Below are 12,646 nucleotides of genomic sequence, written 5' to 3'. Positions count from 1 at the left end.
CAGGTAGGCTGAAGAATCATGGAAAAGTTCTTCAGAATGGGTTTCGTCGAAATGCTTGGATGAAGAGGAGCCTTTATCCAAAACAAACCCGCACTAAATTTGCTAATAGAAACTATCTGTGAAAGAATGTGCTTCCTTCATCCAAACTCATATATTTGCATGCCATTTACAAAGAAAGACAAATGTGGATTTATTTGGTCCAAGCCTGACTTTGGTAAACTTCTGGGGGGGCATTGAAGGTCATCAGTGTGTTCTATAGTCATACACTTGCTGATGCAGGGCAGACGGTCTTTTGATGTGTATGAAGATGAAAAGAGGCCATAATGATTGGAATGATTTACACCAAGCACCTGCCAGGATTGGAAATGGGCCATACCATTTGGTCTTCATGGAATGTACCATGTCTGGAAAAAAGAAGAGGGGAGGAGGGAAGACGGAGTCGCTGCATGTATATCTGCTCATTCCACGTTGTTTTTCCCCCGGACGTTTATTTACAGATGCAGACTTTAATTAGATGCAGGTTCTTAGACACAGGCAGCTGGTTTCCAGTACAAGGACACATTTCAAACAGCCATTTTCCATTTACAGAAAAATTTAAAAAATAAATACGTTTACCTGAAATCTTCTAATTACCTTTCTAGCTCAAACGTTTTTGCAGGCACATGCTCCAAAAAACACTAAGCTTCATTTTACCTCAAATGGCTACTTTGATTTTCTTTCAAGTCATGGTGAAGCACAGAAAAACAAAATGTGATATTTTCCTGTTTGCTATTCTCCTAAAACTTTTGCTCAACCAAGCTTTGCTTTACAAGGAGGCATCTGCGGGTGTCAGTCGACACAGTATCTAATTTAATTCAAAATGACTGGATGTCTGGAGGGGTCATTTAAGTTTTCAGAAGAGGAAAATAGGGAAGAGGGGAAAAAGTGAGCCAAGGAGAGAAAAATTCCTGAGAGGCAGACAGGTATATATGGTCCTGCCGGAACAAAACCCTACGGCTTCATCCAAGTGGCAGACGTTCCTCGCGGGTTGGGTGCACCTGCACCTCGTTAGAGAGATCTTATTTTTGTGGATGCCCCACCATAAAAGCCCATATTGACGACATCACTGCTTTATAGTACAGCACAACTCCAATTTGGCGGCTCCGTCTTTGTCAGGCCAGTACCACAGAGGTTTGGCAAAGCTTCCCTTACTCGCTCAGTCTCTGTCTCTCTCTCTCTCTCTCTCTCTCTCTCTGTCTCTCTCTCTCTCCCTCTCTCTCTCTCTGTCTGCCTTTTTGCTTCTCTCTTCCTCCTGAGACCTGCTCTTGCACTCACCACATTTCTCTGCTGGCTGACGAGGTCAGGGTGAGAGTCCTTCCATCCACACAGAGAGAGAGAGAAAGGTAAGCCAGTCCACACACCTGGGCAAGCTGGTGGTCATTCAGTTCTTTTCTCTTCTTTTGTTTCCCAGCTACACGTTTGCATTTAGCATGAGCCCACAGACTTGGCTTGCTTCATTATACAGTAGAGCTCAGTGTCTGGAGTTGTTTTTGGGTTTTTTTTTAAGGAAACTTGTGGAGGTCCAGTTTAATCAATGCTGTTTGAAGGTAGCAGATGCTGGAAGTGTTTTGCATGTTTATGTAGCATCGGGGTTTAGCATAAGTCTGTACAGTGTCTTCCACTGCTGTTGCTTAGATCTGTATCATAAGATGTAGCTGAGTCATATGCGTGATCCTGGATCTCCCCACTCAGCTTGAGCTAACTGTCCAAATCTCAGGTTCTGTTTTTAGTTTTGTTTTTGTAGTGCTTCAGTATTGAAATGGATTTACTATAATATATCCTATATGAGCAGTACAAGTGCAAGGGGCTTTTGGAAGGTTATTTCAGGTCAAATATCACTTTGTCAGTTGTGTTTGGTTGAAATAAGCCACAGCTAATTGTTTTCATGTAAATGGCCGTGGAATGATATAATGCTTTTTGTACTTCTGCTGAGACACCTTATTCATAATAAGCTTCATGTTCATGGGGCACCTAAGTATATATAGCTGAGAGCGAGGTCCCCTGCTAGACTTTGTGTTGCATTTTCCTACTTTTTTACTGTCATTTTCCAGATGATCCATTTTGGGGATTTTAAGAAGGTTTTACTAATGCAGCATATTTTTTTGTGTATAACGTAAATTATTTATTACTGAATTTTCCATTTGTTTTATGCCTGCTAGGTGCAGACGAAACCTGTCCTTAACTGACTTGAGCTTGTCCTTGAATGTAAATTGAATTGCACTTGCAATGTCATACAAACAACACTATCAGTGGTGGTGTGACCATTTACGGGAAGGCCTGCTGAACAATTGAGGGTCTGTTTCTGTGATTAGGGGGGAAATGGGATGGGAGCTTCTGTTAGAATGGCAAAGCCGTATACCATGTTCCAACTTCTGAGTCAGAGGCACGGAGGTACGAAGTTATGGAGCTTTGAAGGAGAGGAGATGTAGAGATGAGGCGGTTTGAAGTATAGAGGTACAGAGATGGAGTCAACAGAGTTTTCCGTGCTTCCATGGAGGGGAATGAATCTGGACCCTCCCTGGCTGGAGGCCAGAGGCTCACTCTCTTTGTCCATCCATGTTATCCTGACGACCTTGGTCCAGCAGTTTGCTTGTCAATATGACTTTTCTTCTGTCTCACATGGGTTTAAGTCTTTGTTCTCTGTTGTCCCTGACAGGTGTGACAGTACAGTGGAGAAATGAGTCCTCTTCGTGTGGCTCTTTTGGCCGTGTTCATCGGCAGCACCCTTTGCCAGTACTACGACTACGACTACCATCCCTCCATGATGCTGGGCCCATCAGGGCCAAACTGTGCTCAGGAGTGTGAGTGTCCCATCAGATTTTCCAGCGCCATGTACTGCGAAAATCGCCGCCTCAAAACCATCCCCGTCATCCCCAGAGGCATCAAGTACCTTTACCTGCAGAACAACAACATCGAGGAGATCAAAGCCGCGTCTTTCGTGAACGCCACTGACCTCCTCTGGCTCGTGCTGGACAACAACCAGATCACCAACGGGGCCATAGAGAAGGCCGCTTTTGCCAAGATGGTCCACCTGGAGAAGCTGTTCTTCAGCTACAACAACCTGACGGAGCCCGTGGGCCCGCTGGCCAAGTCCATGACCGAGCTAAAGATGATAAAGAACAAACTGGCCAAGTTCCCCGCGGGCACGCTCTCCGGGCTGGAGAACCTGACCTCGGTGCATCTGCAGGAGAATGAGCTCACCTCAGACGGCATCGCCGGGGCCTTCAAGGGGCTGAAGTCACTGATCTACCTGGACGTCAGCCAGAACAAGCTGACCAAGATGCCGACGGGGCTGCCCAGCAGCATGGAGGTGCTCTACGCTGACCACAACGACATCGGGAGCCTCCCCAAGGACTACCTGAATAAGCTGCCCTCCCTGCAGTACCTGAGGATCTCCCACAACAAGCTGCAGGACTCCGGCATTCCCGCGGGGGTCTTCAACGTGTCCTCCCTCATTGAGCTGGACCTCTCCTTTAACAGGCTCCAGACCATCCCGGAGGTCCATGAGAACTTGGAAAACCTTTACCTGCAGGTCAACTTGATCAAGAGTGAGTTTCTCCCTTGTATCTTTCTCTCTTCTCTCTCTCACCCTCTCTCATCTCTCTTTCTCCCGTCATTTTAGCCTGGTCCTATTTCCTGTTGTTCTTGTCTTTCACACCCACTCTCAGACTCAGCCATCTCTTCCTTCTCACACTAAAATATGCTTTTAGTGGGAGGGAAGAGTCCACAGGCCTGACAAACTTTCCGTTGTATTGTGGCATTTAGATAGTTGAAAGGTCACTTGAATGTGTAATGGACATGAGATTTCTTTAGTGCCTGAATAATTTTATGGCTCATTGATTCACAGCCCTAAACCACTTCTTTTTACTGTTATTTTCAAACAGGCTTTTTCAAATACCAGGAAATTCAGGCTTTCCACTCCTTTAGCTTTGGAGTTTGGATTGAATTCCATTTGAAGAACTAAGGATAACAGTACAGAATAGTCATATATTACAGTGAAGAGGTGTGGGTAATTTACATAGTACTTGTTGTCTATAACATCAATTTGTATTGTATGAAATGTAGGCTTTTAACTTTTTTTCCAAAATTTTTCCAAAATGTTATATACTCTTAATGCTTTTCATTAGTCGTATAGTGTTTGGTTATTGTGGAATCCTATGGTTAGTGTGACTGCAACTGGTTTAAACCAGAATGTTGAGCATGAACTCAGACGAACACTGCTACTCTGCTTTCATATCCAACAATGCAGTTTCAGTGACATTCTGAATGCACAGAAAAGCTGATGTAAAAGCAAATCAAACTGTATTTTGCTAAGCATATTTTACCAATATATTCTATATAAAAATAATGTTAATAGTATTAACAAAAACAGTAGTAATAATAATGTGAAACGATGCTAGAAAATATGATACAGTGATTCATATGTTATTGAATCACAGTCTTGTTTCCTCACTGAAGCCTGTAAGAGAATGGGAAAGTGATCTGTGGGACAGCTGTCAGACAAGCCTATCCCCTGTGTTCCTCAGAGTTCGACGTGGGGAGCTTCTGCAAGTTCCCCGGGATGCTCAGCTACTCCAAGCTGAAACACCTGCGCCTGGACGGGAATAACTTAACGCGCACCAGCGTGCCCTTCGAGGCGGCAAACTGCCTTCGTCAGGCCACCGAAGTCACCGTGGAGGACACCGATTAGACGCTTTCCTCAGTCCTCCTCCTCCTTCTTAGTCTTCCTCCTCTCCCTCCTCCTCTTCCTCCTTGTGGACCACACCTAAAGCAAATTGTCACCCACCCACCTCTCTCTCTCTCTCTCTCTCCCTCTCTCTCCTGCCACTAACAGGCAGAAACCATTCCTCTTTCTTTTTTGCCAAAACACTCTGCGATCCAGGGACACCAAGGGCAGGATTCTGTCAGGCTTATGAGACCACAGAGAGAGCCGTTTTCCACAATTCATAGTCAAATAAAATAATCTCACACGACAAGAGCTACACCTAACCTAATCCACAATGTAGCTCTCACAAAGCATCTGAAGTGGAGGATTTGGTGAGTTTCATTTGGTGAGAACATCATGTTGAGAACAGCTGATTTTTTTTTTTTTTTTGGCCAGAGCCTTTTATCCAGACAGTTCCTGTTACCCCTGTGCAATTGCTCAGCAGGAAAAAAAAAAACAAAAAGGTATGCATGACACAAGCACGCATCTGCATTCAGGCTTGGCGTTACCCAGGCAATCACACAATAGCAATCTTTAGCCACTAAGCCTACTGCAGTCCACCACAGCTCTAGCTCACAGCTCACAGGGGTATAACAGAACTGTACTGCACATGAGTAATGACGATTTGTCTGATAATCTACGTTGAACATTAATGAACAAAACACACCCCAAAAGCAGACGCTCATACAGTTTCAACTCAAGCAGGAAAATTCACATTATGAAACAACTCAGAAATGTAACATGGCAAAGCTTTATACATATCGCACAATTTTTCTTAAGAGTCTGGTTGCTCTGTCATTCTTTGTATTTTTTTCCCTCATTTTGATTTCAATAGCTTTTATTTCAGATGGTATATTTCTTTTATATGCATCAATGCTGTATCTTAAGTAGGCCTTCAGGTAAGGAAAAGAGAAATATAGAATCACCTGGACACATTGTCCATGTTTGGGAAACTTTGTGCCATCCACAGATAACAGGATGTCTGTTGGGAGGCAGAAATGACTGAATTGATTTCAGAGGCTGACACCCTTGATGTGGACATCTCTGCATACTCAGAGATCCGATATCTAACATTGAATTAGCATGGTATCACTGGACATAGCCATTGTAGTCAGCTTACACCTCTGAATTAATGTTGTAAAATTCTGCTTAATGTGAATATTTGCCTCTTTGTAAGCTTTAACAATAATAAAGAAGAACCAAAAAGCGCTGGACAGCTAAAAATTTGTTGATTAAAATTATTCCGAGGTTGAATTTAATGTTTTGCGTTGCGAAGGTTTGAACTCAAAACAATGAACCCAAAGTCAGACGCACTCCATTCATTAAGCAATAGCAAGAGCATCAATTAATATATTTTGTTAATCCTTTCTGCATCTCCCTTTACCTGCATGCATTGCATGGTATGTTTGTATAAAAATAAAAAATAGCATTTCAAGTTTTTTGTGTTCATAGTTACCTTGTTTTGTTATATTGTGGGGCGCAGTGAGGTTGTAGACTCTGTCTTGTCGCTTCATCATGACTATCAAGCCATTCAATGTTGGGGTATCTACTGTAAGGGCATACAAGACAAATCAATAAAACTCATTCCCAAAACATCTGGTTTGTTAGACGTCTGTTAGATACATATGTGAGGGCTGGAAAATGCATGCAATGGTTATTTCTGAGTATATGCAGGCACGTCCTGGAAGTTACATAATGGTCATCTTTCTGATTTATACTGACATTACATTTTTCTCACAAATGTTTTCCTCCTCTCTCTTGACGAATTCCTGATTAAGACCATTTTACCATTTATTTTAAGAGTGAATGTCTACACTATTGGAGACAGATTAATGCTCTGGATAAAGACCTCATTTTTCATCACCTACAGTATTTTACAGAGGTTATGTAAGTGTGAGATAATAGTATTATGTAATAACGTGTACAATAAAAATGGTATGTTTTTGTGCAGCGAAGCAGCTGCGGTGTCACAGCAACACTTCTCTCCCTGAATGTTTTGGGTTCATAAAGTGGTCCGCAGTTCAGAAACAACTCCGGAGTTTCAATGCTTGTACGACTCCACTGCACTGTGTGGTAGCGTTACCTGGGCTCATGCCATCGGTGGAGATGCGCCGCTGACAGAAAAGGGCGTGGCCCTGCCTGGAAGAGGCAGTTGGACGGCTTGGATAGAGTAGTAACGGCACAGTCTGTTGATGTTGGATATGAACACCCGGGCTGTAAGAAAGATTAAAAAGAGGAAGGGCGCGGCGGTCGAAGGTTCGACTCTGCAGGGTCTGTGGGCCTGTTCTCCCCCCAGGCGTTTCATAAACCCCCGGCTCCGTGTCTGGGCCTCGTTAGCCTCTGGCAGGTCCTGCGTTTCAGCCCATCTGCCATCCAGTCCCCTCCGCCGCGGCCAGAGTCTGGAGGAGAGAGCCATGTGCGCGCATTCCTCCCATCGGAAAGAAGGAAAAAAAAGAGAAGGAAAACAGGACCCACTTGCCTCTCTTCTCTCCGACTGCTCCAGTCTCCCCAGAGTGGGGGTTACAGGGCGGCCGCATCTTGGTAACAGACTCACAGGCTTTATCTGAGCTGAAGCCGCTGTCCCCGTGGCTGGAAGGGGATCCTCTTGTGATCTCTCACTGCAGTCCAGCTTGTGACCCTGTAGGGGTATTGGTAAGGGTATTCTATGGTATGAAGAATGCTTTATGGTATGGAGAACACTCTATGGTGTGGGGATCACTCTATGGTTCTCAGTGTGAGCTCTCTTGAGCATCCAAACATGTTCCTGGGATGGAGTCAGTTGCAGGTAAGGAGCAGATAAAAGGGCATAGAGAAACGAAAAGACCGACCGGCTGTTGTTTACATCATATTCCGTCATGGTGAAGCAAAAAAGTCATAAACATTACTTATTTAATAATCCAAACCAGGCCTTTCCCAGGAAGGAAGTGCGAAACATGTTATTACTGTGCAACAACACTTTACGTCGTCCACTGAGACATCAAGGAGGATGGGGGTAGTGGTGTTAAAACATACACCATATTTCAGAAATATGTTTGGAAGGGAGGAGAGGAGAAGAAATAAGATGCTTTTGGCATTCGGTAGCACACACATTGAGGGCCAATAGCGCTAATAAGTATTCCACATTATGCAGCTTCAGACATTGTGATGCCTTTTTTCCGAGCACAGGCTTGGCTTATTCTCTCCACCAACATAAACAGCCTTCTTTTCCATGAATGAGTCTGATAGGCTGGGTGAGTGGGCCCACGGTCCCAACCGCCTGACGCAGTCCAACAAAACCGCACATGTCCTCCTGGCACCGGAACAACTGTTTCTGTGGTCTGAGCTTTCTCCCCCGATGTGTCTGCACATGGTTACAGAGCCGACTGGTACAGTTACACTGTACCGAGGATCTCTCGGGCAACAGCTCTGCCAAATGTTCCCTTTACAGGACAGCATGTGCTTCTCTCCCTTGTGTGATTCCTTCAAATGGTGGGTGTGTCTCTGGGATACCTGCTGGTGCTGTGTGATGGGAATTCTGAGGTGCCTGCATGTGTGTCTCATCAGGGCTACTGTTGTCATTGCTTAACCCTTAAACACCCAACCACATTGCCGTAGATGGCTGGAACAGTCACGCAACGGCTGTGCTGGAGTGGAACAGGGCAGCAGTCAGCTCTCTGATACGTCCTTCTGTTATATGTCATTTTTTAAATGCAACAGAAGACATTTGGTCTATTTTGTTTTTGCGTTCTCAGAAGGCACTTGGTTATTTGGAGCAGAGACAATGAAAAAGTGTTTGAAAATGAGTACAAAGTCAAGTCACTGACTTGCAAGGCAAAGGCACTGGCCATCTGTACAGCCAGTAACCCGAGGACAGGATTTCTTATTTGGGAAAGTTTTGATCAGCTTTTTCCTAAAGCCCAGTACATAAAACATGCGCCTTACAGTCAACTGAGTCTGTGATTCTGGCATGACTGCATTCACACTTTGGACAGGACAGCCTGGTCCTAACGGCAAACCTGTGTCATCGCGGGTCTTAAAGAGGTGCTCCAGGCCACAAAACCGATTTGCAACATCAGCAGCAAAGCAAAGACAGCAATGGCAGTTTAAACAGCAAGAGCTTGGAGATGCTCTGGTTTTCAACCAGACCGGGCGTGTAAGCAATGCTCACTGTTTCTCAAATGGAAAGGACAACATACAGACCGTTTGAGTGGTTTTTCTATATATTATCCAACACTATTCTCATTACTGACGGCTTGTTGAAAATGGACAAACGGACTACATATGGTTGAGTCAACAGCAGAAGACTAATGAAACGTGACAGAAGAATGTATCACAAGTACACAGAGCACGGGTATGTGGACAGCTGCTCTCAGCACGCGCACAGACTCCTCGTTTCGGGATGCTCTCGCCCTGAGCGGTAACATTCCCGGCTTCACACAAAACTGCAAACCGTGCAACTCGGCACTCAGAGAGCTTCTTTCATCTGAGGCTGCTGAAGTTGACAAAAAAGACTACAGCTTGTTTTTGTTGTTAAACAATAAATGCTAAAAAAGCTTCCTCCCCACCCTAAATTCTGGCAGGGGGGAGACTTCTCCATCTGTTTTCTGTCTCTCTCACTCTGAAACACCAACCAGCCTGAGGGGCCAGATGTTCCTGCTCTCTTCCTGGTCCTGTGGCTGGAGCTGACTCTTGGAGAGGGCCACTGTCACAGCTGAATACTAAAAGAAAATATGGGCCTACTGCTCAATGGAGATCCCTTCTCCCCTAACACTGTGCAACAGAGAACCTCCCCATCTCTGCTCAGCAGAGAACACTCCAGTTACTGCTCAACAGAAAATTTCCCCATTCCTGCTCAATAGAGAACCCTCCATTTACGGCTCAACAGAGAACTTCCCCATTCCTGCTTGACTGAGAACCCACTTATTGCTCAATATAGCACCCACCATGACTTCTCAATAGAGAACCCCCCAGATACTACTCAACAGAGAACCCCCCAATTACTTCTCAGTAGAGAACTCTCCCATTAATGCTGAACAGAGAATCTCTCCATCCCTGCTCAACAGATTACCCTCCAGTTACTGCTCAAAGGGAGAACTGCCCCCAATTACTTGGCAATAGAGTACCCTCCCATCATTGCTCAACGGAGAATTCTCAGTGCTCAATAAAGATCTCACCCATCGCTCTGCCCCACAAAGTGTGACCCCCGCCCATACCTTTAATGGAGTCCTTCTCTCTCCCTGTCTGCAGGACAGAAATGCCCTGCATTCTTCAATCGGACATGTTCAAGCAGTTCTCCCCCTCCACTCCCCCTCAGACTCCTCTCCTCTCCCCGACAACCCCTGCCCCCTCCCCCTCCTCCCAGGGGTTAAATCCATCACAAACAACCGCAGGATGCGACGAGCATGGCTTTTCTCCCGCACCCACGCAAAGGGTTAACCCATCCCCCATCACCACCTGTCAGAACACACGCACAGGGGCCTGTTTCTACTTCCACTGCACAGACTGGACTCTTTTTTTTTCAGAAAGGGTGAAAAAAAAAACGAAAAAGAGGAACACAGACCCACGGGCTGGTAATAAGCAGCCAATGCAGGCTCACGAAAGACCACCCCCCCAAACACACACACCCCCGTCCTACCAGCCAGTGTCAAAGGTACAGCCCTGAGGGGATTTGACTGAAAACAATACAAATGTAATAAGGATCGCCCCGCGTGCATGGGGAGCACTGTGAGCTGTGCAGCTGCTGTGGAGAGCTTCCTCTGCAGTTAGGACCAGAAGCTCCGGCCGAAAGGGGCCCGCTGCACACCCCGAGCCCCTTCTCACACGCCCCACCTGAGAGCGCACCGCTGGGCCACACGTTCTGGAAAACCAGGTACCGTTTTCAGCTTTTTAGAAGAGGTGGGGGTGGAGGATGGGGGGGTCATGCCTCTACTGAAGGGTAGATATGAACATACCACTTATGTATATATACACACTTGTTTATATTTGATTATACATATATACATATATGTAATATATATACACATATACATATACACAGCTATAGATGTGTTTTTCTTCATGCTTCTTTCTGTTTTCCTCAGTCATGCCTGGCTGTTAGGGTTTGTCTCTTCACCTCATCACTCAGGACACATTATAATTGGCATGTAATCAATGGCTCATTTAAAATCAATCCAACGGCTAACGAGCGCTCTGAGATGTGTTGTGACGCAAATATGGCAATTTCTAAACCCGCTGATTGCTGAGCCTTTGATGCTGAGCATTTGCGTGCCTTCCTCCAATGACTAACCTCTGCACCATGAGCAAGCCTCTTCATGCTCCTTTTATTAGCGGAAGAGAAGAAAGCAGAGGGACTAATGTGAATCTCAGCCCTATGAATGTCCTCCTTTTCCTGCCGCTTCCACAGCTGTCGCGTCCACATTGCCGTTATCTGCACAATGATTAGAATCACCTGACCGTGGTGTCTGCACGTGCATTTTGGAATTTTGAGAAGTGCAATGCATGTGTATTTATTTGAACTTTTTGACACTTGTATTTAAATTCTGGATTGCAGATCGAATCTTTTATTCCTCAATATGTTTTACGCACGTAATAGCTATGTTCTGTTAAAAGACAAGAAAAAAAAATAAGCAATGCAAACATAATTTTAGATAGAAAGAATATGTGCTCATACTGGTTCTCATCATTTCTTGCTGAAATGAAGGCCTTGCTCCAGTATCTCTAATGCTCTGTGCTGGAAATTATTATACTGTAACTCTGCAGCATCATAACACAGAGCCCTTGCTAGTGATACACTTGATGAAATTATCATACTTGGCTCAATCAAAAAAGACCTTTTCCAGGAAATTACTGTGCTCATATCCATGCGTCCATTTCTTCTTAACTGGAGGGCCAACATTTGTTTCCAATAGAATTTCCATTTTATTTTGTTCATGAAAAATGGCTTGTAATTGCATTAACCCTGTTCTTTCAGAGATCGGGCTGAACAGTGCTGACTTTGCAGCCTCATTATTTAGCTTCTCACCTTTGGATTCATATTTATGGATATTCCGTCAATGATGGAAATTATTTTACATTTCAAACAACAGTGGTTTACGTTACTTTGTTTGCCTTGATCCTTGAGCACAGCTGAAGATAGAGTTTTTCTTTCAAATGCATTTATTTCCACGACTCACTGTAACACAAGTATCGAGCTGATGATAAATTTTTAGATGACCTCATGTCTTAGCGACTGCTGAAATTACTTCCAGACGGTTGCTTTAATGTGGTATGTTGTGTGGGTGAGGCCACATCTTGCTTTTTCATATAGGTGAAATTCCTCAACTCTGAGGGGTGTGTCCAATGAGGGCCAGGTTAACAGCTGAGAAGCAGACAGGAGAATGTCACAAATCCTTGTTAAGTGATTGGCGGGTCAATGGGTCAATGGGCTTAGCCCCTAACGCTCCAGTTGTTTTCAGCTTGTCTTGAGAGAGAATATTGTATTAGTGGCTCCTGTGTGTTCATAGGAGGTTGTTGGTTCCCAGAATTGCTGTTCAGAAGTAATTCCACATATAATAGCAAAATATTGTCTGCACGTTTGCTTGAGTGTCAGGTAAAGTGTCAACACATTATTTTGACAATGAGGTTCACTTTAATTTCTTCCGTCCAGTTTAATTCATCCACCTCGTTTAGTCAAACTAAGAATGCTTGAATGCTTGACAAGTCTGTGTTTTGAAGGTTTTCTATTCAAAGTACTTGCATAACGTACCTCCACCTACAGTCACAGTCTGTGTTCATTAGTATTAGGGGTGTGCCAGAAGTGAGGATTTGGCTCTCTTTATGAGTACACAAACAATGCGAGTATTTACACCTTTGGAGAGTTTGCACATTCTCATCCTGGTATTTCTCCCATCTCCCATTTCTCCTTAACCTCTTATTGCTTCCCAC

At 44.6% G+C, this 12,646-nt stretch overlaps 1 protein-coding gene across 1 annotated transcript; it reads left to right on the top strand.

Annotated features, from left to right (window-relative positions):
- Nucleotides 1-1,231: 1,231 nt before the first annotated feature.
- Nucleotides 1,232-5,505, top strand: LOC118772078 (lumican-like). Its single transcript, XM_036520330.1, has 3 exons — nt 1,232-1,382; nt 2,696-3,587; nt 4,566-5,505. The coding sequence occupies exons 2-3, from the start codon at nt 2,717-2,719 to the stop codon at nt 4,727-4,729; spliced, it is 1,035 nt and encodes a 344-aa protein (XP_036376223.1). The 5' UTR covers nt 1,232-1,382; nt 2,696-2,716; the 3' UTR covers nt 4,730-5,505.
- The last annotated feature ends 7,141 nt before the right edge of the window (nt 5,506-12,646 follow it).

The sequence above is a fragment of the Megalops cyprinoides genome, chromosome 25 (genome assembly GCF_013368585.1).
Source record: "Megalops cyprinoides isolate fMegCyp1 chromosome 25, fMegCyp1.pri, whole genome shotgun sequence".
Lineage (NCBI taxonomy): Eukaryota > Metazoa > Chordata > Actinopteri > Elopiformes > Megalopidae > Megalops > Megalops cyprinoides.
Note: the sequence above shows the minus strand (reverse complement) of the source record. Positions and strands in the feature narration are given on the sequence as shown.